Consider the following 27,569-nt stretch of genomic DNA (forward strand, 5'->3'; position numbering starts at 1 on the left):
AGAGTGACAGTCTAAATATTACATATCTAATATCCCCTACCCCACCCTAAATAGGGGTTTTTGGTTTCTTTTGTACAAGATGGCGGCTCCCATTCGATTTGATGGTCGTGTAGTTTTGGTAACTGGTGCAGGAGGGGGGTTAGGGAAGCAGTATGCGTTAGCTTTTGCAGCAAGAGGAGCGTCAGTTGTCGTCAATGACTTAGGTGGAGACCCGAAAGGCGAGGGGAAGAGCAGTCGCGCTGCAGATCTAGTTGTCGAAGAAATCCGATCCAAGGGAGGGAAGGCAGTAGCTGATTACAATTCCGTCGAGGATGGCGAAAAAGTCGTTCAGACGGCGCTTGATGCTTTTGGACGGATAGATATCGTGATTAACAATGCTGGCATACTGCGGGATAAGTCGTTTGCCAGGATTAGTGACCTGGATTGGGATTTAATACAAAGAGTTCACCTTCGTGGATCGTTCCTAGTGACAAGAGCAGCTTGGCCTCATATGAAGAAGCAAAAATTCGGCCGCATTATCATGACCACGTCAACTTCTGGCTTATTCGGGAACTTTGGCCAAGCCAACTACAGTGCAGCAAAGATGGGGCTTGTTGGTCTCAGCAACACTCTGTCGCTAGAGGGCACAAAGTACAACATTTATTGCAATGCTATTGCACCTATTGCAGGATCAAGGCTAACTCAAGGGCTAATGACACCAGAAATGCTAGAGGAGTTAAAGCCAGAGTATATAGTGCCATTGGTTATGTATCTTTGCAGTGAGAACTGTGAAGAAAATGGGGCTGTGTTTCAAAGTGCAGCAGGGTGGCACTCAAAATTGAGATGGCAAAGAAGCAAGGGTAAGCTGTTACACAGAAAAGGTATAGAAGTGACCCCGGAGATGATAAGAGATAACTGGGATAATATAACTGATTGGTCTGGAGCAGAATACCCATCTCCTCAAGATGCACAAACAGTTCTAATGCAAATTATAGAAGACAAGAATTCTGGTAGTGAAGACACTAGTGGTGATAGTAAAGAGTTCTCCTTCTCCTACACGCACCGTGACATCATACTCTATGCTTTGGGAGTAGGTGTTTCTGCCAAAGATGATTACTCACATTTGAAGTTCTTGTACGAAGGCCATGAGGATTTTTCTGTTCTGCCAACTTTTGGAGTGATCACTTCACAGGTTTGTAAGTGAATTAATGAAAAAATAATAATAAAATAAACTTGGTTTGTGATGTTGTGTTTTTATGATGTTCTTTGTAATTTTTTTTCTAGGGTGGGATGTCAGAAATCTTTGCAAAAGGTGAATTAGGAGGAATCAAGTTTGACCTGTCGAGAGTAAGTGCATCATTAAGGATCAAAAATGAACATGGCAATCACTAAGACTACATAAAGAAATCCAAGCACTTATACATATGCATATTCCCAACACCAACACACACATGTATTTTACACGGGAATCATGCCTCAAAAATCAAGTGAAAAAAGAATATATCTTTCAATGCAAAATTTGAATTTTGTTTGGGGGGAGGGGGGAGGATTTCTTCTCAATAGACCAGTTTCGAATTCCAATTACTGCTGTGTTCCCTGATTACAGGCTCATTTGCACAGGGTTAGCCTCGTATCAGTGTTTAAATATTCACAAATGCCAACAGTGAAGTAAAGAATGCACAACTTCAACAATACAAACACTTTGAAACTCGACGGACCTTGACTGGAACACATGAATATTCTGCACAAACTCGAGGCTAACCCTGTGCAAATGAGTCTGTAATCAAGAAAGACAGCGGTGATTTGGAATTCGAAACGGGTCTATTCCTTATGAATTTGTAACTTAAAGTGCCTATCACCCTTCTGACAATATTCACAGTATTTATTCTACATGGGGTAAGATGTGGAATAATCCAAAAATATTTCATAGTTTGAGTGCAGCTTCTTGTAGTTATGAAGGTTTTTTCCATGCCATATGCTAATGCGGTGATGTATGAGGAGTAATCATTTAATATACAAAACCTTACTGGCACAGATAAATTAAATTTGAAATACGTCATTGTTTTGCCCATTGCTCTTATAGAAATTATAGCAAGCTATTTTTCACATAGAAGCCGGTGTTTCGAATTATGAGGAACAACAAATAACCATAAATGCCTCCTCATACATCACCGCATTAGCATATGGCATGGAAAAACCTTCATAACTACAAGAAGCTGCACTCAAACTATGAATTTTTTTCAGGTTATTCGGCATCTTACCCCATGTAGAATCAATACTGTAAATATTGTCAGAAGGGTGATAGGCACTTTAAACTCCAGCAACTTTTGTTTTTGGGATGAAAGTCAAAATCCTAGACTAAATCCTGCTTGAGATCTTGTGGAAGATGTCATATGAATGTAAAAAAGCATGATAATAGCAGTTGTCTTACTGAGCTAATACTTCAAGACCCTCTCCCAAATTGAATTTTTATCTCTTCTTCCCACTGCCTTGGGTATTATTAGGGTTTAACCTTTTCCTGTGAAAACATGTTGCTTTTTTCAGCTTCTCCATGGAGAGCAATATATTGAGCTCTTTAAACCATTCCCCACATCTGGTACTGTGACCACAAAATCTGAGGTTGTAGATGTACTGGACAAGGGAAAAGGAGCTCTCGTTCTTCTAAATGTTACCACATTTGATGAAGAAGGGGAAGCGATTTGTCTCAACCAGTCTGCCATTTATCTTGGTGGATCAGGAGGATTTGGAGGAAAGAGAAATTCTGACAAAGCCAAGCCTTTGGTGAATGCCCCTTCTCGTAATCCAGATGCATCAATCCAGGAGAAAACAGGAGTAACTCAAGCGGCATTGTATAGACTTAGTGGTGACTACAACCCACTGCATGTTGATCCTGCATTTGCTCAAATGGGAGGTAAGTTTTTTCATTTTCTTTTTTATTTGATATTTCAAATAATGTTTTGTCTTGCAGCTGTAATTTTGGGCCTGTACATTAGCCATTGGTATGTATGCATGCTATATACATTTCAAGCCCTACCTCAACTCTGCATGCATTTCTTGCCCTGATTCTTCTCGAACAGTGGATTCCATTCAATAATCATATCAATACACTCATTTCCTTATAGGATTTTCAGTTCCAATTCTTCATGGCCTGTGCTCATTTGGCATTGCTTGCCGTCATGTCCTAAAGCAGTATGCCAATGATGATGTCACTAAGTTCAGTGCCATGAAAGCCCGCTTTGCAAAACCGGTGGTCCCAGGGCAGACTATACAGACTGATATGTGGAGGGAGAATAATCGCATTCACATTCAGTGCAAGGTGGTAGAGAATGGCAATGTGGTGCTTTCAGGAGGATATGTAGACCTGGTGAACATCACTCAAGAAGTACCTGTAAGTTTTCTAGTGATGCTATTTTAATAGAAGAAGCTTGAGGGCAGTGTGAAATTTTCACTTGGGTACAATGGCAATGAAGCACGCTGCATTGACCTTGTCCCTTCACCTGAACCCCAACCAGCAATGTTGCCCCCCCCCCCCACCCCTTCCAAGATAAAAAGAAAGGATAAAAAGTTTTGCCTTGTGCTACTATTACAGTGTGATTTGTGTCATGACACAAGTTTCAAGGTAATAAAAGCCATAATTCATTGTGTTGCAGGATGTGAATTCTTTAATCTCGAAGCCATCTTCTTCTGGTCTCAAGAGTGAAGCTCTCTTCCAAGAGCTCAAGAAACGAATCTCTTCCCATCCAGAACTTGTCAAGAAAGTCAAAGGAATCTTTCAGTGGAATGTGACAAAGAATGGCAAGACATTAGGACAGTGGGTGATAGACCTCAAGACAGGCAGCGGTGCAGTCATAGAAGGAATATCTAACTCACTAAAGCCGGATTGCACTATTACTGTATCGGATGAAGATCTTATAGGGCTTGCTGCAGGGAAACTCAATGCACAACAACTGTTTATGAAGGGAAAATTGAAGGTGACGGGCAATATAATGCTTACTGTTAACTTAGATAAACTGTTCAAGGAGCATTCCAAGATGTAGACATGAACGATGTGAAACTTTAAACAAGAGGAATTTGATTGACATTTATTTTAGAATTATACTCAAAAATGAGCTTGATTATTTTTGGTAAAAGAGTAGAGCTGTGTTCAACTACCCAGATTATTCTGAAAAGACGATACAGAATTTTCTATTTCCATAGATCATTTACCTCTCCCAATGATATTCAAAATGAACCACGAATTTAACCATAGCGTATGTAACAAAGTGTGTCAAAGAAATAAATGTATTTCACTCTACAATTCATCTTAATAAAATGAATGATGATGTGAAATGAGTGCTAACAGTAGTTAAACCTTCTCAGAATCCAAACTAATGTGGCGCAAGATGAAATTTACCGACTGTAGTTATGACCTCTGATTTTGCAGTCTTTTCAGTCTGCCTTGCTTCGATTCCAAGTGGTCATTCTTTTACACTAGAACACAAAGGAATTCAAGTTAGGCATTTTCCCGAAAGAAACATCTGTTGTGATGGCCTGAATATAGGCGGTTTCAAATCACTCCCCGCAAAAATAATATTATGAACAACAGTGGTCGCTGTTAGTGGACAAAAAAAATAAAACACACGAACAGCAATATGTTTACTGAATCGAATTCAGCCTCGCCACTTCTTGCTAATATTCACTATCAAATCTATAAGCCCCCTCCCTCTTTTGAGGGTGTGACTCTGTGACCCTAGTACCCCTCTACGAAAAAGCGGCTTAATTCAGCCCAACAGTAATAAAAAAAAATCTCGTCACCTGTCGAGTAGTTCTACGCATTTCTTGTGACCATAAACCAGGGCTATTTTCCTGGGTGTGTCTCCACTGTTATCCTCCATTGTTACGCTTACACCAGCATCTATCAGCGCCTGCAGTATCTTGACACTGCCTCGTTCAGCGCCGCAGTGCGCGGCGGTCCAGCCACCGGACATGCGCATTTCGCCATCTGCACCAAACTCTAACAGCTTTTTGACACACTTGAGTTTTCCTGGACAGAAGCAATTAAGGTTCGTCAAGAGAATATGAAGTAAGTTACTTAATATTCTCTTGGGTTCGTATATTGATTAGCCGGGATTTGATAATGAATTGACTTGCGCATAACAAAACTTTTGTTTTTCTTTATCGACATCTCTTTCTGTCCCTTCCCGTTCTGCGTTTTCCTTTCTTTACGCTAAACCTCTCTTGTTTTATTTATGTTTTTCCGGGTTTTTTTTTCTCCTTTTCATTCTCCCTTCTTTCTTTACAGCTAACTTCTCTCGTTTTCTTCCTTTTTCTTTTCTTTTTTCTTTTCCTCTCTTTCATCTCTGTATCTTCTTTCTACTATTTCTTTCCTAGTTCAAAATAAACTTCGCCTGTGGTTTGTATTTTCTTTTCCAGTCATCTAAGACGCATTTTGTCAGTTTCTCTACTACTATTAGTCGTACGTACGTCGTCTCCCAACACTTCCTAACCTACAGTAAATGGGGGACATAAAAGAACCTGTTGAATTATTCGTATAAGAGTAGGGGATTGTCTCCCGGTTCAACAGTCTATCCCAATCTGGAGGCATTAATACTAACTTACTAGCAAATCACTCATGATTGTAAGCTGCACGGCTGCTACTAGCGCCTAAATGCGCAGCCCGTAAAGTCCTCCAATGGTAATGATTGTGAAGCTCATTGAGACCATGTAAAATGCGCTATATAAGAACCCCGTTATATATATATATATTATATATACATACAAATCTACCAACCCGCACTTGCAGCAACATGTAGCGGTGTTCTTCTTCCATAATCCCAGTCTTCACTGTCAACATCAACATCCCCCGTCGAGAGAAGACTCTGCATCTTGTCAACATCTCCCTTCGACGCTGCTTCGTGTAGCTCTGTCATTCGATCGTCAACCAGTCTTTATAAACACTGCTAACTCACCAGCTACTGACAACAACTACATGGTTTTCTCCCAACACTCTATCTAGCTGAAACGAGTTGAATAACATGCATGAATTAAGTAATAAATAAACGTAACTTTTTGCTAAAAAAAAATTTGAAGAGGATTTGCGTCATTCGCGCAATGAGCCAATCATCGCTTGGGTGTTTCGCAAGTAACTTTGGCACGGCAGCCGGCACGAGCAGCTTTGTTTCTATTTTGTCGCGCGAGCCAGGATATAGATAAATTAAACTTACGTACCTCTCAAGATTACGAGAGACTTAGCCGGCCTTGTACATACTCCAATAGTTTTTTTATAACCTAAAAATACCCTCAATAAAAATATAAAAATGGGAGAGAGAAAGAAAAAGAAAAAAAGAAATTATTGTAATGAAATATTCACGCAATTGCTAAAACGTAACGGCCATTTTATTACTATTCAACTAACTAAAATTCAATTGCTGCTGTTAGTGCTATACGATTATAACGTACAATACTCTGGTCTTGCCTTAGGAAGATGTCAGCAGTGTATTCGTGACTTTTTGTTCGCAAGCCACGGAGGTCCAGATAAAAAAATATATATACAAAGTATATTCTCGTATATCATAATTCCGTACTATTTGTTTGGTTAATTATGGACATGGAAATAAAATGGCTGAATATTCGTATTGAATTAAAACCGCAAAACGCATAAAATCCACCGTTTTACATACCCTTTAAAACTTGGTTCATAAAAACACGACAAAGTCCAATACAGCTTATCGGGAAAAATGAAGATAATTATAAATTCTACTCACGAGCCAAACTGTATTGACTGATAACGGAGGAATAAGGACAACGTCGCATGCAACTGCCAGCTCAAAAAACGTTGCTATGATACCTCCACCTGCAGCTGTATTTACTTACACAATTGCACCCGTGGAGGGATGGGTAGGGTAGCACTGTATTGACGTCTGGCCTGAGGGGACTTCCTGAATGCGCCTGAATGCGCTTACAATAGGATAATTCAATATTTGATGACCTGGATAAATACACAAGGATTTTAATCCTCAAAATAAACAAGATTACCATTGAATTGTCTAGCTGTATCCCTTTTACTGAATTAGGTAGTGGACATTGCAAAGTACCTCCGATATCTTTGTTCAAACAACTTCTTCAAACGTACTGAGACCACTTGTGCTTTCGATAAGTTCCGTCTTCCGTGATAAAATTCGTATAATCTTAAAAATACCTTATGATATAAGTCCCAGGATACTGCTAGAGCCTCATAGATATTGATACCAATATCTAGCTTTATCTGACTATTATTATTATCATTATAAAGCGAGTTCCCAGCACTAAACAGCTTGATGGGGGCTTCTTCAGGAACGATTTGCAGCTTAACTTCCAAAATTCTCATTAGTACTTGTCAAAATAAACTTTATAATAAAACGCTTAAGAGCTATGATAATGAATTCAGTTTTCTAGGGATTTCTCCTGGTGTGGTTCAAGTTGAGGGTCTGGCAATGACTATAATTCGAAGACATTAATCAACGTTAGAACTATGAAGAAAATAAAAAACACAGATGAGCTGTGAAGTGCCGTCGAAATCTTTCCGCCATTATTGACATCTAACAGGATTACAATGTTGCACAAAGGTAAATGCAGATTTGAAGATTTTGTACAACACTCGTTTATACTTCCGTTGACAACCTTCTACCACAAACTTAGATGGTTTTTGTGTACAAACTATTACATGTATCGAATTCACCGCTATTGAAGCAAAGTCAGAATTGTATACTTTGGTAAAGTTAACTGAAGACTTTAAAAGTGTCTAAGTTTCATTCTACATTTTCTCATCTGGATTCAAAAACAAAAAGAAAAAAAGACTCCCAGATATACACCTATTTCAATAAACGTTGTCGTCGCCAAAGGCGATTGGCAATAGGCGATGAAGCGATAGGAGATAGGTCATTCCAAAATCCAAGAATAGTTGGAATGAATGGTGTTTCTGCTTCTATCTTACTCTCGTCAAGAACATGGACCTTAGTGTTGAGACCAGACTGATTCAATGTTCTTTGTATTCAACGAAACCATTTCCATATTGGAATGACCTATTGCCTTTGGCGATGACAACGTCTATTAAAATAGGTGTATAGATACAAAGGCAAAAAAGTGAAGTGTTTCCTAATTGATATAACAAAATTTTTTAGTGGAGTCAATTGAAAACTCTGACTTTTGATATTGGTTTTCCGCGGTCTCTTTTCACAAACTTTACTTTCACCGGAAACTTAGATAAGCTAAAAAATCACTTACCTGAGTAAACTGAACGCCATCTTATCAATGACATCAATGTACGTCATTTTATAAACTATACATTTTTATTTCTATCATAAATATTCTTAAAAATATAGTTTAGTTCAGAAAGCCAAGAATGGATTATCGTAATAAAAGTACTAAGATGAATGCTCTGTCACACTCGCTCTCGCCAGACTTCATTTCATTTATCTAAAATTTAAAAGGTGTCAGAGTTGGAAATTAAGACTGTCATTTTCTATCTTTTTTTTCAACAGCATCGTGAAGAATTCTCACTCGTTTATATTCCATTTAAACCTCATTCCACATGGATCCATATCGTGCAAAAAGAGTTTATTGCTCTTGGTTTTCCTATCATTTGGGTCATGTTCACTTTGAGAAGAAGAAAAGACAGTCAGAAGGGTCGATTCACAGGTTTCCATGGAACTGTTGTGGCCACTGTGGATATGCTATGCGACGACTCAATTTCACTAGCACTAACAACCAGTTTGGTCTTGCTTCAAGACACGCAAGGGAAAGTCAGATCAAAGTACAAAAACAGGTAGGCTTGAGTTTTAATGAATGCCACAATGCCTTCCTGCAGAAGATAACTTAGAGCTGACGGTGAAGTAAGGGAAGTCAGTGAAGGCGTTTGTCTGTTTTCAGTCTGTGGCTACCAACGAGGAAGAGATTGAATTCGCTCGTTGTTGTTGTTGTTGTTGTTGCTCCTTTGTACTTGTTCCTTTGTTCCTTACCATTTTTGCCCAGAACACCACCAGTTGATTGCACATCTCATAAGAACCGTTATTGTAACTCCCATCGAAAGTTAACTGAAATCGCAATTTTCTCTCATGGATATGGCCCTTACACGTCGCAATGAACTCATGTGTATAGCTAAACGTTTAGAACTATATTACAAAACTAAACTGTGACGTCACTCTAGCTTTCTCCGAGGGAAAGTTTCACTAAAAATATAACTAGTTCCTGGACTCGGCTTCTGTAAAGGTGTTGTTACACGAAACAACTTGCAACACCGATTTTTCGTGCAACACTATCGTGCGCCATTTGTGTGTCGAGGTTTTCTACATGATACACGGGAACAACTTTTTCACGCGCTGTCACCTCACTCACGGCTATCTTTTTTCTTCTTTTCTTGCTTTTATCATTTTTTATCAGCTCCAAAAGTTTCATCTTATCCGTTTTACTAGTAGGTTTAGACAATTTTCGCAGTTGCTTTAAACTTACTTCTTCTACGGTCGGCGCCATTTTGTTGCGCGTCAAATCGGCGATGGACATGTTGGATGGATTTGCTGAAAATTCGTCATCTTGCATTGCAAGTTTTTGAAGCCAGATCAAAAACTTTTAACGTGTTGCAGAGTGAAATATTGCGCGAAAAATAGTCCTCGGCGCTATGTTACACGGCAACGATTTTTCGTGCAACAGTGTTGCGCGAAAAAGCGGCGTAGCAAGTTATTCCGTGTAACACCACCTTAACATGGAACTTAAATTGCATGTGTAACGCCCCAAGAAAATTTTCATTATCAGTTTCACTGAACGGGAACTCGACTCCCGTAATCATAATCAGGAGTGATTTGGGTCGAAAGTTGTTAACGTACAAAATGTAAAATTCAGTTCGATTGAGAGCGTACCATATGACATGCATTATATTTTCAAATTTACTATCAACATATTTTACAGTAAACTTAGATTTCCTTTAAATTCACTAATCCATGCTAACAACAGTGCTGTACTATAATGAAGTTCCTTTAAAACCAATAGCAAACCTCAAATAACTTTAACAGTGGCATTAGAATCGTGATGACACTTTGTTCGTCCATTAGAAATAAGCTTTCTATAAACACATGTCTTTGTCTTTGCTAATCTCACTAGAAAGCTGGCCCAATGTTGTACTTCAATAGGCTCAAAGCAGTTCCGTTTCACAAGATTTGGCGACAAACTTGTGTTCAGTCATATTAGTTACCGCTCTAGACTTAAACCTCCACTTTTCACGGGAAGACGTTTGTGGCTTTTAATATTTAGTTTGCTTTACTTCTCTAAAAGTTTTCAGCCGAGTTTTCAATATTAAGTTGCATTTGAAGTGTGAACACACAATAATCCCAGTGCAAGCTAAGAAAACACAAAGTCCACGCTTGAAAAAGAAATAATATGGCCTTCTTCATGGTCACTTCAGCAAGGCCTCAGGATACTCCTCCACCGATTTCCTCATTTCTTCATACAGGCGTTCAATTTGAGAGTTAGCAGACGACCTCCATGTTTCGAATGCCTCTCTTCTCTCAATATTCCAAGCTTTAACTAACATCCATTGTTCTGGTAAAGGGCCGTTTGATTTCAATATGTTTGTCTTGCTTACTTCATTTACTGGTGTGGAAGACAGACTATGTGAAGACATTTTATCCGAAAAAGATTTTTTCCTTTTCTATTTGGAGAGGTTTTGAACCCCCGTCTGACAGCCAGACATAAAGTTGCTATGGAAACGCCTATGTGTACATTTAACCCAGAGAAAACGAGAGAGCATCTTGATTGGTTGAACTATTGGGTATTTTGATTGGATCAAAATGCTTCGTTTGGTGTTTCAATTGGTGAGTTCTAACAAGAGATTTGATTGGGTTAGTTCTTCAACGCTTAGAAGCAAATGACTTTGTGTTGGAAACACAAACACGCAGAGTGATTTTATCAGGTGTTTGGGCAAAATACAGCAATCAGAACGAAAGGATTGGCTAATAAATGCACAAATAAAGTGTTAACGCCAGAAGAAGAATACTAGACGCCATTGTGGATAATAATGATTGTCCAAAAACTACAGATTTACTTCATGCATTTATGACTTGGTAAGTTGTTCGTATATAAACTTTAGTATCTTGTTTTGATCATGAATCAGCTGCATATCGGATATCGTTTTTTTTATATATCTTATTAAATCCTAAAGCGCTTAACGGCTAATGCTAAGCTTTAAAGTCAAGACACTATAGATATGCATAAAATATAAGAATCCATGTTTTCTTTTAGGTTCATGTTCTACAGTATTTCGTACTGGAACCATCAGTTTCTAAAGGTTCCCGAATAATAGTGTTAAAAGTTTTTTCAACCTTAACGCTCATATTGACCTAAATATATGCAATTGCTTTACGTAATTTATATTTATTAACTTGGTTATTAATAATCGACAATTTCCAGTTCAATATTGCCTTTTTAATTTAATACCGATTATAACGTGGTTGTTTATATCAGTAGGTCTTCAAAAATATACCCTACTTTCAAAGTAAATGAGTAGTATAGATTAAGTACAGTCGAAGATAAAGAGAATTTCGAAATTTTTTTGTTGCCTGATTGTGGTCAAAGCAATTAATTTACCTTTGACTAAAGCCATTGCTTAATCACCTCAACTATTGTTCTAGACTTTACTAGTTGAATGTAGTGTAATATTTAGGGCTTATCTGTATTTTATTGTGTCGTGGTTCATTTTGTGAATCAAATTGACGACTGCAATTTTCTAATCTAACTGTCATTTGTATTTTTCGACAGAGTCAAATTCAATCATCAAACTGAAGGTGCTCACAAGACATCATATATCAAATGACGTATGCTAAAGGTTCACTATTTTTTGGCTAATGGTTGGATATTCAAGTTGCTCACACACAACATCATTTGAATAGCAGCATTCAGATTTATAAGCTCAATCAACGTTACAAAGCTATGATACAATGTGATGTATGTGATTTCAATGGCTTACTCTTGATTTTAAGGATTTACATCTTGAATTTATGTTGATAGATCTTGATAAATTGTCTGATGTTTCATGGAAACATAGCACAACATTCTAAGTAAACCATTTAAAGAAGATTCATTAGCCATGTTTGGAGGACAGTGGAATAAGTATTAAGATGAGTATTAATCAAGACCATGAGCGTCTTTGGTTGGCCCAAAGGAAAAAGTCTGCTTCGACCGAAAAGAATTTTTTAGATCCATATGCTCTATATGGCTTCTTCTCAGATGCAACATCGGAGAGGAACTTTAGTAGGAGAGCCAAAAGTGCAACTGTAAGATCTACTTCACATTACAACCCATCAAGACACAGAAATCATGGCCATCCACCTGGATACAAAACTCCTGATTTCCAGATTGGGAACCCTACACCAACACCAGCAACGTCAAGACCTGCTTCATCCAGAAGTGGATACAGCTCCGCACGATCAGAAAAAATTGACTTGTCCTCTCCAACTGCTTTTTATTTGCATTCGCAAAGAACTCGCTGTAAGTCAGCACCACCACCGAAATATGTTCCAAGACGACCTCAGACTTCTAAGTCTAGTTATAGAAAAGGATCAGCTGCAACATCTATCAGAAGTGCTCCACAACGAGCTTGGGAACTAAGGACTAACTCAGCCACAAATCATCGGTCATTATTATCTCCAAAGGAGGTTGAAAAAAGGCACAAAGAGCGCTGTAAATCTGCACCCTTGCCTTATGATTTTAGCAGGATAGAACTCATAACTGAAGTGCCTGAAAATGGCACTGATTTTGATAGACTTCATGCTATGACTAAGCCTTTAGCTTGCATGCCAAATATTGTCAAAAATGCAGTAACTCATAATGGATTAAGGCACTGTTGTTCGGCATACGATACCAGAACCACTATGACTCCTGAAACAGTAAGTGAAGATACAGTTTTATGCAAGTGTACAGACAAGAATACAAATTACAACTAGTTTTAATGATGGAGCTCAACTGCATTTCCAAAATATATTATTTCCTTCAACACAAAGCATAAACAACAACAACAACACTAGAAAAATTTCAGGTCAAATAATAACATAAATTATTATGTTTTTTTTTATGTTTCAGAGAAATCAGTTTTGGCCAGTACCACGACGAACAGTAGTAAGTAACTTCTTGTAATAATTATATATTATATAAATAAAAATGATATAAGTAGATCTTAACAACATGAGTTGTTGCAAGTTGTAGTTGAAATTTGAATCTGAAAAATTGAAGTTGCAGAAACTTATTGGTTATAATCGCAACTGTTGTTTCAGTATCATCACAGAGGGTTTGTACCCCAGTACTTCAGTTTTGTCAAGCCACTTCATTTGTCTGGTGAGAAGCCTCCTGTCATCATTTGCAGCCAACCAACAGATAATGATCAAAATGATGAATTCAATGATGCAGACTTAGATGATGAAATTCTGTTTGAAGAAAGTTTTGTTTACCCTGAAACACCATCTGAACTTTCTGTTTCTGAGAAATATGATCCCTCAGGTAAACATCCCATGTATTAGTTATTGATGACTGGTAAAAATGTAAAGATGAGCATGCAACATGTGAATGAGTGAGAAATCAAAATGATAAAATTATATATTATATGCTCAGAAAGTGCAGGTAGCATAGCAATGAGAGCACTGGCCTCACAATGCAACCCAAGGTTGATTTTAGAACTTGGTATCAGATGTAGGTAAAGTTTCTTGTTGATCTCTCCTGTACTTCAAAGATTTCCCCTTCTTTATCCAGTGTTTCTCCCTTTCACAAAATAATCTTCAGAGGCACTTCGTTATGGCAAAGTTTTTTTATTTTTAAGGATCTAAATTCTTAACCCATTTTTTTCCAGATGATGAATTAAATGTCATGGATAATATTGTGAGTGAGTATCTGCAATCAGGAATAGTCAGCGATCCTGATGATTACGATGATTCATTATCACCTCTTCCTGATCAATCACATACAATGAGCAATCAAGAACAAGTACCAGATACTACAATAGAGGATCAGGTAAAATATATAACTCATCTCATGTTTGAACATCATTTCTTGTCCCTGAAAGTCCTATTTCTAATTTTAGATTTATTGATTATAATATCGCATAAAACCTTTAGGTAAGAGGTTTCTTATTCCTAAATATCATATCTCTAATTTTAGATTGAGCCATTATTATATTTAATCGTAAAGAACTTGGCCTAATGACAGTTGCAATTGTATATTGTTTTCTTTCAATTGTAAAATGGATTATACATTTAAGTTTTTCATTAGATAGCTAATGGTCTAGTGCACCTGTTTCTGTGTGGGTGACTACAAGAAAAGATTAAAAAACTAGAAGTTATAACAAAACAGACTAAGAGGCTAAAGGATTTCCAGATGCTTGAATAAACTAATGAACAATTTTTTATTGCTTTGTTGAAGCAGGGACCAGAAATAGAGGTGATCATTACCAAGAGTGAAGCAGTTTCTCCAGACCTTGAAGAGCCTCAAACAGTTGAAGAGAAAGAAGAAAAGGAAGTGGAAATTGCCGGTTATTTGACTTCAGAAGAGCAACAACCAGAGACTGCTATAGAAGAAGATGAAGGGCAAGATATAGCTGAACAGACTCCAGATCTTGAAGAATCTATCTCTTGTGAACCTGAAAGAGTCCCAGAAGAAGCACCCGAACCAGAAGAGGAACCCAAGATATGCTCTCCTCCTGTACCTATACCAGAGCCTCCTAAAGTCACCTTTATTGACTCCATTACAGTGACTAGTTACAAACCAACAGAGCCTAAAGAGAAAAAAACTGAACCAATTAAACCAATTCTGAAGCCATCAAAGCCTCCTGTACCAATCATGGAAGACAAACCAGCTACACCAGAGACTCCAGCCAAGAAGCCAAAACCAAGACCGTTGGTTGAGCGCCGAGAAGCTGATTTAAGACCACAGGTTAAAGCTGGAATAATATTAAAGCCAGAACCACCAAAGGTAGAAGAGGAGAAAAAAGAGGAGAAGGTTGAGGAGCCGAAACCACTGGAAGAAAAGTGAGTAGTGACAATTAAATAGAATTAACATCTCAGTGGATGACACAATCACAGAAATGTGGATGAAATGTTGATAAATCGAGAAAACCACGAGCTTAAAGTCTATTAGTTAGATCTATATATTCTTTCCATCTATGAAATTTAGATGAAGTTTTCTTTTACTTATTATGACAAAACAATCTGTCTCTGTGTTTATGTATCAATATTTGTTTATACCTGAATGGTAAATAGAATGTGAGTTTTAATACTCTGTTTACTCTTAGTGCGTTAGTCGCTTTATGTGCATATTCAATATTTAATGATTTGATTTCTTTTGTAGACTACCAGAGCCTGAGTTCGTCCATGCACCGGGTGTGTACAGAATGTATGAGTCTATGGTAAGTATTCATTACTATCAGCTTGTAATGGTTCACAAAATGCTTCTAAAAAAACATATTATTCTATGATCCTACTATGTGATGAGTTTTTAAAATATTTGGTTACAATCAAAATTAAAAAATATAATAATTTATAATAATTCGAATTATAATAATTGAATAATTCCAATATACAAAGTATATGAAAAGATATACTGAATTTCAAAAATAAAAAATGAAATATTGAAGTCCATTCGTTCCAATGATTATCAAAATGAAAATGAAAAAATAAAATTTGTGAAAAGGAAAAATATAAAGTGAAATTATTTTTAAAAAATTCAGTGGAAAAGGAAAGAAAACAACAGCAATCTATTTTAAACCTATTGAAGTCAAGATAGAAATTTAGATAAATATTTGCATGAGCAGGACATCTAACAGCTAATGAAAATCTTATTCTTTAAATCATATTTACCACCATTTATTTGTTTTTTTGGTACAAGTAAATCTTTTATGCACATAGGTATAAAGGAGTAGATAATTTGAAGTTTTCAGAGCAACAACAATAATATAGAATTAAAAATATCTAGGAATAATTTCCACAGGAAAGGAGACACTCAGTCTGACTTGTATGATATTGTCATAAGTGATTTAATTATATCATTCTATATTTACAGTCAGGTAATTGTGAGATGGCTTTCAATGTGGCATTTGGGGTGTTAATTACATCAAAATAATAAATTATACATTATCAACCTTTTTGCATGTGAAATTTAATATTTTTTAGTTTAAAGTTTTTATCAGAATCAAAAATTGAAAACATAATAATATTGATTAGTAACATGCCTATATAAGAAAACTAAGTTCACTATTCCAAAAAGGAACTACTGCAAGGTGAGGATGGATGGTAAGGAAGTCTTTCAATTGAATTTTTTGAATGTCTTACTTGATATAAATTGATCTCATTAAATGTCATAAAGAGTTGTCAAGAAACCGTTGTCAAGCATATATAATTTATATTCATTCAACAAGATTTCAATTTTAAGATCCTTCTGTAGTATAAGTATACTTAAGTAGGCTTATGTGAGGCAAAGCACTGTCAGGTGTTTTTCAAGTGTTATGATGATATTCAAATGAAGTTGCTTTGTCAACTATGTACCAGAGGTACCAACGATGTATGTACCAGAGGTATTTTTTTGAGAAACATTAACAGTTAGAGTTTTTAAATGCCCAACTTTCCATGCAATCCAAGCTATGAGGTACTCACAGTAGTTTCGAAGGATTCTTCAAATTTGAACCTTGCAGCCTCAGGTAAGTGCTTTATAGTGTTTGACCACAGTAAATGGATGCATGGAAAGTGTTGAGATTATAATTTTAGTACCTAACAAAGCACCATAAAGAAAATTAGCTTGACTTCATTTTCTCCCTATTTATCTCATTTTATGTCAGGATCAAGTTTCAATAAATGAAAGCAAGAAGGAATGTAATATTATAGCTTTAGAATGGTTTGCTGTAAAGCCATTAATTGTCTACCCTCTGAGCAAAAACTTCAAATTAAACTCGATGCTATAAAAAAAAAATTTCATGAGATAAAGAATATAATACTGTCTCCTCAGTTTTCAAGCTGAATCTTAATGAACTTGAAGAAGAAACTACTAAGTGGCAAGGCAGCATATTATAAATTGTGATTTTGGTTTAACTTTTGATTTTAAAGTAGATTAATGGTTGGGAGATATACAAAACCCTAGAATATCAGAATCAACTCCCTTTAATTATCACACCTAGTTCAGAAATCAATTTCTAACAACTAAAACTAAAAATTTTAAAAGCACATCATTGATCTACTAAACCATGATGTGAAGCATCAGTGGTGAATAAAAGCTTTTACTTGATACTTTTTGTCTGTCAAAGATTTACTCTTTTGTTTATCAACAATCTATACTCTGCCTCTAATATCTTTGATACAAGATACAATTAATCATCATGTGTTGGTCTATAATAAATAAGTCTCATATTTCTAAGACAATAATGGGAATTCTTATCCTTTTTCTGTTGCTAAATGTTGAAGCTACCTCTCTAATTTCTATTTTGCATTATTTTTAAGTTAAGAAATAGGCAGTCAAAATTAGCACTAAAAGTTTATAATTTTTCTTTAACATAAATACTACATGTACATACAAATTTTTCTTTAATATAAATACTACATTGTATACATATTTTTAAATTATTAGAGGTAGGGACATCATTAATCTACCTAAGTGTTGATTTTGGGGTTACACTGAACTTTATTTCTTAACAGGATTTGGCCCAGCATGAATTAGAAAAAGTAAAGAACAAGAAGAGTGAGGCAAATAAAACACTTACTAGTACAATGCCTTTGCCGCATGCTGCAGCTTCTGGCCATCAATTGTTTCCTGAAAGTAACACAGTGATCCACTCAGTCTTGGAAGATGAAAGGGTGAGTAGGCGATATGGTATCAAGAAACCACTCATCTTTGTCAAGTTGTCAGTAATTTACTTAAATACAAAATAATTTAAAAAATACAGGGTTGACAAAATTGAGCAATACATACAGAAAGGAGTGTTCAGTTGAGTTTATGATTTTAAAATTTGTAATAAATTATGATTTCCTATTTTCCAGAGGAAAAAAGAGGGAATGAAACCATGGTTGCAAGGAAGACTAGCATTGTCTAAACAAACAAGTCGGTTTGAATTACCTATGGATGTCAGACTACTAGAATGTGAGTAATGTAATATCACTGCAGTTTGGCTAAGCTTGAAATCATTTCTATCAAAGTCTGCAACGAAGACAACTTAAGTGAGAAGTTTTTTCATGGCTCTATATTGACAAGTGCTGATCATTGGCTAAAGTGTATGTATACCATATATCCATGAAAAAGTTTGTAAGAAATTGCAAAAAAATGTGCACAAATGTTAGTAAGTTTGGTATACCTCAGTAGACCTACAAAACTTTGCACTAATTTGTACTATTTTGTTAGTTAATTTTTTCATAGATATATGGTATGCAAATCTAACATACTCTCATCTATGCAAATCTAACATCATTTTTATCAACTATTAAATTGAAATAAAAATCTAAGTTTTATTATTTATCATCCTATTTGTTTTTATGACAGCAATGACTGCCATGGAGTACTTAACAAAATATTGCATAATAAGGTGTGTAAAACTGAGTGAATCTGTTACTTAAAGTAATCAAGTTTGTTAATGAACCATTTTTGATCGAGCAAAATTGATATCTTTATTTTTTTCTATTGCAGCACAAGACGGAAGGCATTATACAAGCATACATTTAAAAAAGTTGATAAAGACAGAGATGGAACTATTTCATTTAGAGTAAGTTATGTAATTATTGTCTTTGTTCATAGTTATCGTACTTTTTGATCAAAATTTACAATCCAGAAAAAACAATACAATGTTTAGATATTTTGAGACTTAATAAACATTCATTATTTCATGTTTTAAATCAGGAGCTGGACAAAGGCTTACGAGAAATTCATGTTGACTCAATTGATATCAAAGAAGTGCGTAACATTATTGAGGTATGTAATTAATTAATTATGCCTTTAATATATCATTATTTTGGGTTATTAATTCTTGCCGAGGTCACAACAATCAAAGATGACAACCAATGAAAAACTCTACGTAAATAGCATGGGTCTAGAGAATTGATCCCACTGCGAAATATTGTTGAGGTGTGGCACATCAACTGTATTTCCCCAAAATATAAAAATATGAAATATTAAACTTTTGTTTCATTTTCCAGATGATTGGGGCAGATGATAAAACTAAGTTCAACATGAAGCAGTTTTCTGCTATTGCTGCCTTTTCTGAAAGGATTCTCTTCTCAAATTTTGTGTGAGTTATTTCTTGCCTTTAGATATAAACTATTTCTGTCAAGGAATTAACCATCTTAGTTTCTTTTTTTAGTCTTTTTTTATATTCATATTATTTGCGAGTTCACCATGTATTTCTCATTCAATACTAATTCACAGAACTGAAGAAACGAAAAACATCAACAGCACTAAAGAAATCATTGAAAAAGCTGATTTTTGCAGCTTAAAATCAAAACTTGATGGTTTTAATGTAAGTGTATTAAGAGTTTATAGTTTGATACTTTAAATGCTCAAATATTTGCATGAAGGCATAATTTTACTAGCACTACCAAAATGCTTCTTGTTCAATTTTTCATTTGTTCATGAAAATAGTAAGACACCTGGTGCTAATTAAATTAGAGAACGAAAGTGTGCAAAGGATTCTGGTAGTGGTAGTATAATGCTAATGACCTATTAAATTAATAATGCTGTAAATTAGGAAAATTATCAATTATTGGTATAAACTTAGAGAATTCATTGAAATGTATACCTGATAAATTTATGAAACATAAGTTACTCTTGATTTATAAATCATGTTTTTGTTTATTCACAGGTGAATCCTACTGTAAGAAAGATCCTAGAGTCACTATAGTCAGGATGTCAAGATATTTGGCTCATAGTTAATGCACTTAAAATACTATACATATTAGTTAATCTATTTTTATATAAGAGTACTTTCATTATTAATATAGAGAACTAGTTAAAATACCTGTTGACAATTAATGAAATGAAAAAGTGAAAAAACATATGCAATGAAAATTTTTCTAGATTTGACTCTTTGAAGCTCTTTTTAGAATCAATCATTTGTTCTCCTGCACACACCTCCACCTTTTGCTAATGTTTTCTTGTTTTTCAAGGAAATGTGAGCAAACAGGGTAGAGCCTGAGCAGTTGGCACATGCATAAAACAAAAAATGGCAAATGTGATTCTAAAAATAGCATCAAATAGTGCCTATGATGGTTTTTAGTATAAAAAACAGAGATTCCCTCTCTTACTTGGTACATGTTTGTGTAATCTAAACAACTTCCAGACGACTGCTTTTTCGTTTTCTCTAGAAACTTAGACTGTTGTAAATTTGCTGTATAGAAGGCAAAATACAAGAAATGCTGTGGTAAATGCAGCAATGAAAATGAATCGTATATGTAATTTCATATTAAGAAATTTATAAAAATTAATACATTTTCAATTAGCTTAGCTTAGTAACATAATTTATTTATCATCATCACAGAATTTTGGATTCAATTTTTGGTTTTATTAGTAATTATTTATTTAAAGAACCATGAAGATATAAAGATAAGAAAACCAAGAAGCAAGGATTATTTTTAGTTGAAACAAAAGACAATAGTAAAAGATAATTAATTAAATTGAGTCCAAACTAGACGTGCATTTATTTGACTTTATATATTATTAGAACTCATTTATTTGAATATTTCCAAATAAGTATTTGGATTAACTACATAATCACAATAATTATAGTTTAATGTACACTTCATCTGATGTACAAAGTTATACATTTCTTTACCAAAATAATTTAAATAAATTTATTTTTTAACGATTTCTTTGCAGCTTATTTAAAGTATTTACTTTATAGCAATGGGATGTCAATAATCCTCTACACAAAAATGTAAATCTGGAGTGGGTTAACAACCTCAATAAGTTATCCATTCGATATCCAGTGAAAAGTTATCAATATAAAATCCAGTTAATGATTCTTATTTGAGCTTTGTGCAACTGAATAAGAATATTCACAATCTGGATAAAGTTTATTCACTGGATAAGGATATATCTGGGCCCACTTGTACGAAGTATGGATAGTGCTATTCAATGGATAAATCTTATCCACTGGATAGATTTATTGGATAAAAGCATCACTATATATACCACCTGATAACGGTACCCACCCTAAGTACAAGCAGGCCCTGGTGGATGATGCATATTCAGTCTTCTTACAAATGGCTCCCAACCAATTCTCTATATAGCCAAGGTCCTTGATATGGGGATTTGGGAAGAGAAAGGGGAGAAGGTAAAAGGAGGGGGGTTCTGAACCTATTCTAGGCACTCCTTCAATCAAGTTAGTAGAAAGAGTTAGCTAGATGGCTATGATGTTGACATAACAGTTTTTGTTGTGCAAAACAAATACTACAGATGTCAGCGAACTGGGTTTTCGTGCCAGAAAAACATGTTTATCGAAATAACAATATGATATTTGACCATGGCATGTTTTCTGGTGTGAAATCCCAGTTTGGTGACTTCCATAGCATCAAGCTGGCTTACTTTCTACTTTGAAAACCACCTAATTTTACTTAAACTGTTAACATAGGACTCACCCAGGATGATCTACACTACCATCTGTCCAATGATTTCATATTTGGCATATTGTCCATTATCAATATGGAATGACCTTATATCAATAATTTTCCTCCATCCTTTTCTAGCCAATACACATGGTTTCTTTTCAAATTATTATCTAGTACCAACAATATTCCAAGGATGAAAACTTAAGGCCATGCTCCATTAACTAAGCATCAGTTTAAAGTCACCTTCATTTTGCATGATGGATGAACAAAGAACAGAAAAACTCCAAAATCCTCTTCTCTTGCTTACCTACCAGCTGAGTTGACTGCGATCCCCAAAAGGGAATATGGGTCAAATATTTTTGGTTAGCATTTTCCTAGCCAGGGCTGAGTACAATGTAGGTTTCTCGTGTTGAATGGACCAGAATTCCACCATGAGTTCAACTAGCAGCATTTACAATAAATTTAAAGAAGGAAAAAATTTATACTTCATAGGTTCTCTTGGCAGAATCATGGAAAATGGTAATCAAAATATGATGGTGAATACTCCATTCCGATTGGTTGACCTTGAGTTTGTTCTGAAGGTCAACGCAGCTGGTATAATACACTATGAAATTTTTAGGATGATTTCTTGTAGTGGCGTGTATTATCAGAAGCTTCAAAACGCAGGTATCAATCTACTGTATTTTCTTGGTAATCAACTCCTCCATACTTCTCGACAACGAACCGTCTAAATTTTCCAACCGCCTCACAGGGCTCTTGGGCTTGTTATAAAATATACTAGAGACGTTTTCTCCAAACACTCTCCACGCAAGTAAAATAAGCAAAACGTTCACGAGAGTACAAAAAACAAGAATTAAGCTCGCACGAATTTGCCAGTCTTCTGAGGAAACGACTTCATCACTTTGCTTCTTAACAACCTCGTAAAAACGTGTCCAAAATATGACTATATCTGTCCATAACTTAGAAGAGTCTACGTAGGATAACAGAGCACCCATTTGTGGTACTAATGGGTCGTTTAATAGTAGTTTTGCGTCGTTAATCTTCAATAATTAAAAGAAAAAAAATTACCTTGCAAAGCCGCTGTCCTCCATTTTGAAAATGCCTCGCTTCTGCGACGGACGAGAGAGAATGAGAACGAGTAGATTCAAAAAATGGCGGACGAAATCTTTAAAAAGAAAGCGTTTTCGCCCCTTCATTAAAAAAAATATATATAAATGGAGGATAACAAGGTAGGAAGAGGATTCCATGGAGTTTATTTATTGAACTGCATAAATCCAAGGTACAGGGGTCATACGTACATTGGATATACTGTGAATCCTGCGAGGAGAATAAGACAACATAATGGCGGTGTGGATAAAGGAGGAGCGCACAAGACGAGCAAGAAGAAACCTTGGTAAACTTTTACTTACGTCTTTTTGCATTTCTCTGTGTGATGTTCTTGTTGTGTGTACGCTTGAAGCTTGCTCTTCAGGTGTATGGTCTGCATTCTGGGCACACAAATGTCTCATCTTTCTGTTCTTGTTCTACAAGTTATTAAAATATGTCGAGTTAGCGACTTGTGGGATTCCTGTTTATATATATGCGCATCATTTCTAGAGGGTGTAGGGGAGGGAAGGGTTTGTGTGTGTCTGGTGGGGGAGGGGGCGGGGGGATAAAATCTTCATCACGATATAGAATAAAGTACATTAATCCTATGTAATGTAGACTTCCACCCTTTCCCCAAGATAAATAGAAAACTCTCCAAGAATAGAAAGGAATGAGGTGGTGTTGTTTTCCCCTCTCCCCGGCCTACCAGCCGCCTACCCCCACAGTGCAGAGTCATAATGGTTAATCAGCTTCTACGCCTTCAAATCAGTTAGCCTGTGTACAGCTGCTTCTCACCGCTCCCCCTATCAGGAAAGTTTTTCCCCACAGGGGTGAGGGATGAGAAGCAGGCTGTACACAGGCTACCAAGTACACTTTTCTAGATAGCCTAGAACTTGATATGAGCCATTCAAGGAAATTGGGCAGAGTGAAGGAAAGAAAGGGAGGTATGCCAGAGGAGGGAATTGGAGGTTGGGATAAGCATTGCCTAAATCTATAATTTTACATTGTTTAGCCTGTTGTTTTTCCAAATTTCTCTTTTCAATAGGGAGATGATATTGATAGTACATGGCTTTCCTAATGATGTGATTGCCCTTCAGGTATGTTAATACTGAATTGAACTTCTAACTTTATTGAGCAATAATTTGTCACTATAGACCCCTTGCATGTGACATCAAAACAGCTTGTTCTGGGTGACACAACAAAATAATTTCAATCTCCTGAGAATTGGACCTATTCTTTTGTCCCCCAGATTGAGCTGCATTCAAAAGTTCTACAAGGAGTCTACATTGATCAGCTGAATGAATCTCATAAATCTCATTAACAGTCTTCACTGCCCTCCATGCTAAATCAACCATAAAAACTAAACTTTCTAATGAAACTTGCCAAACAACTAATAAAAATTCCACAAGACAAAAATCAAGTCTATTGATTGTATCCTATTTTCTGTAAATCACTTTGTTAGTTAATTAAATGATTTCTAATTCAAAATCAGTTTGAATGGGCATGGCAGAATCCACAAAGAACTCGCCGCCTTAAACACATACAACTTACAAAGAGCCAAAAGATAAAAGAAAGTCGTGTGGCATTTGCCTTCAGGATTCTCTCAGAGCTGCTCAGAGTTGGCCCATGGAATAGACTACCTTTAACAATAAGATGGCTGATTCAAGACTACAAAATAGAGTTTGACCCTTGTCGACAACCTCCAGTGCACATGCCTGTTGCATATGGCCATCTTGAAACTGAAAAACCAAAGAAGAAAAAAGAAGCAGAGGAAGAGGATTTAAATATTCCTGCATACCAGAGCAAAAGATGTGCCCAATGCGCAGCAAAACTTAAGGTAATGTTATCTTTAAATTAAACGTGTGGCAAGGGAAATTCCAGTTAGGCGGTTTTACCACCAGTGACTTCATTGTGTTTCTAGAAAGCCGTGAATGTGTTAAAGGTAATTTTACGAAGAAAAAAAAGTGTGGCAAGATTGCCAGTTAAACAGCATACAATTATTTGACCACCACTGACCAAACAAATAAAACATTTTTATTTGCACAAGTTTCATGGTATAGCAGATGTTGACCTGTTGGGCTCCATATCTAGATGCCATAGATCTTACAATGTCTTTTAGTTACTGAAGCATTCATAACTTCAGCTATATAAAATATAAAAAGATTCGTATCATATACTGTTGATAGGGTACTGGCCATGGCTTAGAAAGGGTAACGATTAAAATTATTTATGAAACATTGAGAACTCTACATTTCATTTATTTAAAAAAATTAATGTTCAAATGAGTAAAAAAGTTTCTTTGCACTTTCATTTTTCTAGATTGAAGAATTCACTGTCCAGTGCCCTAAACCTGAATGCAATATGATAGCACACACTGTCTGTTTAGCCAAAGCTTTCATTCGTCATGAACATGAAGATGGGATATTCTGTCTTCCTCTGGAGGGAAAATGTCCTGGATGTCAGGAGGACCTTTTATGGAGAGACCTAGTCAAACCATCAGAAACAGTGAAGGCAGATGACGACATAGATGATGAGGAACCACACTGGACACAAAACCTAAGACAATAATCCTCAACTTCTCATAATATACCATTAATTCGGAGTATAACATTTCATATTTATTTATACTGTAATCATTTATAAATTGAACATACATTTGTCGTATTTCTTATGAACTAGAAATAAAATTAGGAAGGCAAAGAGCAGGGGACGAGCTTAATGGGGGGGAGGGGAATTTACCAAGAATAACTAAGGCCCTGTCCACATGTATCCGGAAATTTTTGTATCCGCAAATTTTTTTTTGCGGATACGAAAATGTTTGCCTCTACACGCAGCATATTCGAATCCTTTTCACCATCCACACATGTCCGTTTTTGTAGAATTTGCGGATACAGACACAAAAATTTGCGGACACGTGTGGACGCAACCCGTATCTGTAAAAAAAAATTGCGGATACAAAAATTTCCAGACATGTGTGGACGGGGCCTAATTAACTAATATTTCAATTAAATATATGGAAGGGTTACAGAAGTCTGTACTTTACAACTAAAGTTTCATTACCTTTTTCCCAGACGTACAGTAAATACTGGATTATGTAACATACTGTATTCCAAAATGAATACACAATGTGATATTTATAGACTGAAAATCATTTATTACATTTGTATACATATGAAATAAAAAGACATATTTAAACTAACCTTAACTCCAAAAGAAAGTTACATATTTACTTAGCTGTTAACACATGTAATACCTAATAGGCCTGAACTCATGATCAATATAAGATAAAGGTAAATGGAGGTCCTTTAGTTCAGTCCCAGATTCCATGTCCTATGAACTCACCATTTTCAAAACAGAGATTGGTGACACTAATTTATCAATGCAACAACGAAGACATTATCTATCTGTACAGAAAATCAGCTTGAAGGTTTGCAGCTATTTCAGTTTCCCATCTGTCTCCATTGTTTAGTAGTTTCTCTTTGTTATACAAGAGTTCTTCATGAGTTTCTGTAGAGAACTCAAAATTTGGACCCTGGAAAAAAATTACCAAACTTTAAAACTAGTAACCACTTTAACCACCACCTGCTTGGTTGAACATCTGTCTGTGGTGCAGGATGTCACATGTTCATCCCCAGCCATACCAACACACAGGGTATCAAAATAACTTAGGGCCAGGAAATAACTGCCATTTAAATTACATACTGTATTAAATGGTTCAACTTTTAAGTGGCTCAAATGACCAGTTCTTGCCAGTTTCCTGCATGAGCTGGCTCTTACCTGATATTTATTTTGGAGGAATTAAGACAGAGAAGAGAGGAAAATGATAAAGCATTTTGATTGTGTAAAAATTTACACAAACATATCTTACCTCAACGATGGCATCTACAGGGCAAGCCTCTTGGCAGAACCCACAATAAATACATTTTGTCATGTCAATATCATAACGTGTTGTACGCCGACTGCCATCTGCTCTTTCTTCTGCTTCAATAGTTATTGCCTAGAATAAATAGTTTACCATATCAATGAATGATATTAAATTTCTTAATTATTCAAGTTATGTTTAATATTTAAAATTGAGTCACAAATTCTAGTTTTACAGAAATTCTAAATACCTGAGCAGGACAGATAGCTTCACAGAGTTTACAAGCAATACATCTTTCCTCTCCAGAGGGATACCTCCTTAGTGCATGTTCCCCCCTGAACCTTGGACTCAGAGGTCCTTTTTCAAATGGATAATTGATCGTTGCTGGTTCTTGGAACATCTTGCTTAACGTTATTCCAAGTCCTAAAAGTTTAAAGTTGTAAGATATTCGTGCAAAAGAACAATCAAAGCAGACAAGGAGGATTTTCTTATCGTTTTCATAGCATCTGTTCCATTAACCGCAAATGCATTTCGAATCCTTTAGTTTTTTAAATCGTTCAGTTCTTATAACTTTTCTGTTAAGTACAATTTTGTTAATATTATAAATACCTACCACGAAGCAGTTCACTAAAAAACAACGTTGTTGCATTACGATCTGTTGAAGTCTTCATGTCCATAGGTGTATCTTGTGCCTCTTCGACAACATATTCTGCAAATACAAATGACAAATGAATAACCAGAACACAAAAAATGCGAATACAACAGAAAAATCCACAGCAATACTTACTGTATGAATTGTTAGCGCTGCCCACCGAAAATGGACGAACGACCTGACGACTCAAGGCCGAAATTCGACCTTTATTCCATAAATAAATCAAAATATTAACTCAATAGGAAAAAATAAGAACTAGAAAACAGATATGTGCTGTTGAAAATAAAGATTAAGATGACTAAGATGCTAAAATTCAATATTTTGTTCGCATATACCTCGAAGAAATCTCGTAGTGATCTGCGCCATCTTGGATGCAGTGCGCAAGGTTTGATGGGTAATTCCTTCCCACAAAGGATTGTGGGTCAAG

General features: G+C 35.8%; 5 protein-coding genes across 11 annotated transcripts; 3 read left to right on the top strand and 2 right to left on the bottom strand.

Moving 5' to 3' along the window:
• The first annotated feature begins 41 nt into the window (after positions 1–41).
• On the top strand, positions 42–4,276 carry LOC116295336 (peroxisomal multifunctional enzyme type 2-like). The gene is made up of 5 exons (XM_089033031.1): positions 42–1,171; positions 1,264–1,326; positions 2,524–2,890; positions 3,102–3,367; positions 3,630–4,276. Exons 1-5 carry the CDS (start codon positions 80–82, stop codon positions 4,014–4,016), a joined length of 2,175 nt encoding a protein of 724 aa, XP_088889157.1. The 5' UTR covers positions 42–79; the 3' UTR covers positions 4,017–4,276.
• Positions 4,041–17,789, bottom strand: LOC116294946 (ankyrin repeat domain-containing protein 66-like). Of its 6 annotated transcripts, none has more exons than XM_089033038.1 (6): positions 17,714–17,789; positions 6,832–6,946; positions 6,187–6,246; positions 5,750–5,970; positions 4,774–5,002; positions 4,041–4,449 (listed from the first exon to the last, which is right to left on the bottom strand). In XM_089033038.1, the coding sequence occupies exons 4-6, from the start codon at positions 5,886–5,888 to the stop codon at positions 4,437–4,439; spliced, it is 381 nt and encodes a 126-aa protein (XP_088889164.1). In that variant the 5' UTR covers positions 5,889–5,970; positions 6,187–6,246; positions 6,832–6,946; positions 17,714–17,789; the 3' UTR covers positions 4,041–4,436. The 6 variants fall into 6 exon arrangements, with proteins under 6 accessions (XP_088889164.1, XP_088889161.1, XP_088889160.1 ...); XM_089033035.1 differs by having other exon boundaries at positions 5,750–5,974; XM_089033034.1 differs by having other exon boundaries at positions 5,750–5,974; positions 6,723–6,946.
• On the top strand, positions 10,471–20,800 carry LOC116290326 (uncharacterized). Of its 2 annotated transcripts, none has more exons than XM_031697329.2 (15): positions 10,471–11,048; positions 11,743–12,869; positions 13,063–13,098; positions 13,254–13,476; positions 13,823–13,983; positions 14,395–14,996; positions 15,316–15,373; positions 17,649–17,807; positions 17,991–18,090; positions 18,487–18,529; positions 18,631–18,706; positions 18,841–18,912; positions 19,137–19,228; positions 19,366–19,456; positions 19,799–20,800. In XM_031697329.2, exons 2-15 carry the CDS (start codon positions 12,102–12,104, stop codon positions 19,835–19,837), a joined length of 2,520 nt encoding a protein of 839 aa, XP_031553189.2. In that variant the 5' UTR covers positions 10,471–11,048; positions 11,743–12,101; the 3' UTR covers positions 19,838–20,800. The 2 variants fall into 2 exon arrangements, with proteins under 2 accessions (XP_031553189.2, XP_031553188.2); XM_031697328.2 differs by having other exon boundaries at positions 10,472–11,048; positions 14,392–14,996.
• A 1,877-nt stretch (positions 20,801–22,677) lies between these two features.
• Positions 22,678–25,827, top strand: LOC116290327 (structure-specific endonuclease subunit SLX1 homolog). The gene is made up of 4 exons (XM_031697330.2): positions 22,678–22,935; positions 23,674–23,725; positions 24,121–24,465; positions 24,948–25,827. Exons 1-4 carry the CDS (start codon positions 22,757–22,759, stop codon positions 25,194–25,196), a joined length of 825 nt encoding a protein of 274 aa, XP_031553190.2. The 5' UTR covers positions 22,678–22,756; the 3' UTR covers positions 25,197–25,827.
• LOC116290328 (NADH-ubiquinone oxidoreductase subunit 8) lies at positions 25,762–27,550 on the bottom strand. Its single transcript, XM_031697331.2, has 6 exons — positions 27,478–27,550; positions 27,278–27,346; positions 27,104–27,199; positions 26,741–26,913; positions 26,497–26,625; positions 25,762–26,160 (listed from the first exon to the last, which is right to left on the bottom strand). Exons 1-6 carry the CDS (start codon positions 27,506–27,508, stop codon positions 26,029–26,031), a joined length of 630 nt encoding a protein of 209 aa, XP_031553191.2. The 5' UTR covers positions 27,509–27,550; the 3' UTR covers positions 25,762–26,028.
• Between the last annotated feature and the right edge of the window lie 19 nt (positions 27,551–27,569).

This window comes from Actinia tenebrosa, unplaced genomic scaffold (genome assembly GCF_029948245.1).
Source record: "Actinia tenebrosa isolate PJP-AT-01 unplaced genomic scaffold, QUT_ActTen_1.0 PGA_scaffold1__47_contigs__length_23844297, whole genome shotgun sequence".
Taxonomy (NCBI): domain Eukaryota; kingdom Metazoa; phylum Cnidaria; class Anthozoa; order Actiniaria; family Actiniidae; genus Actinia; species Actinia tenebrosa.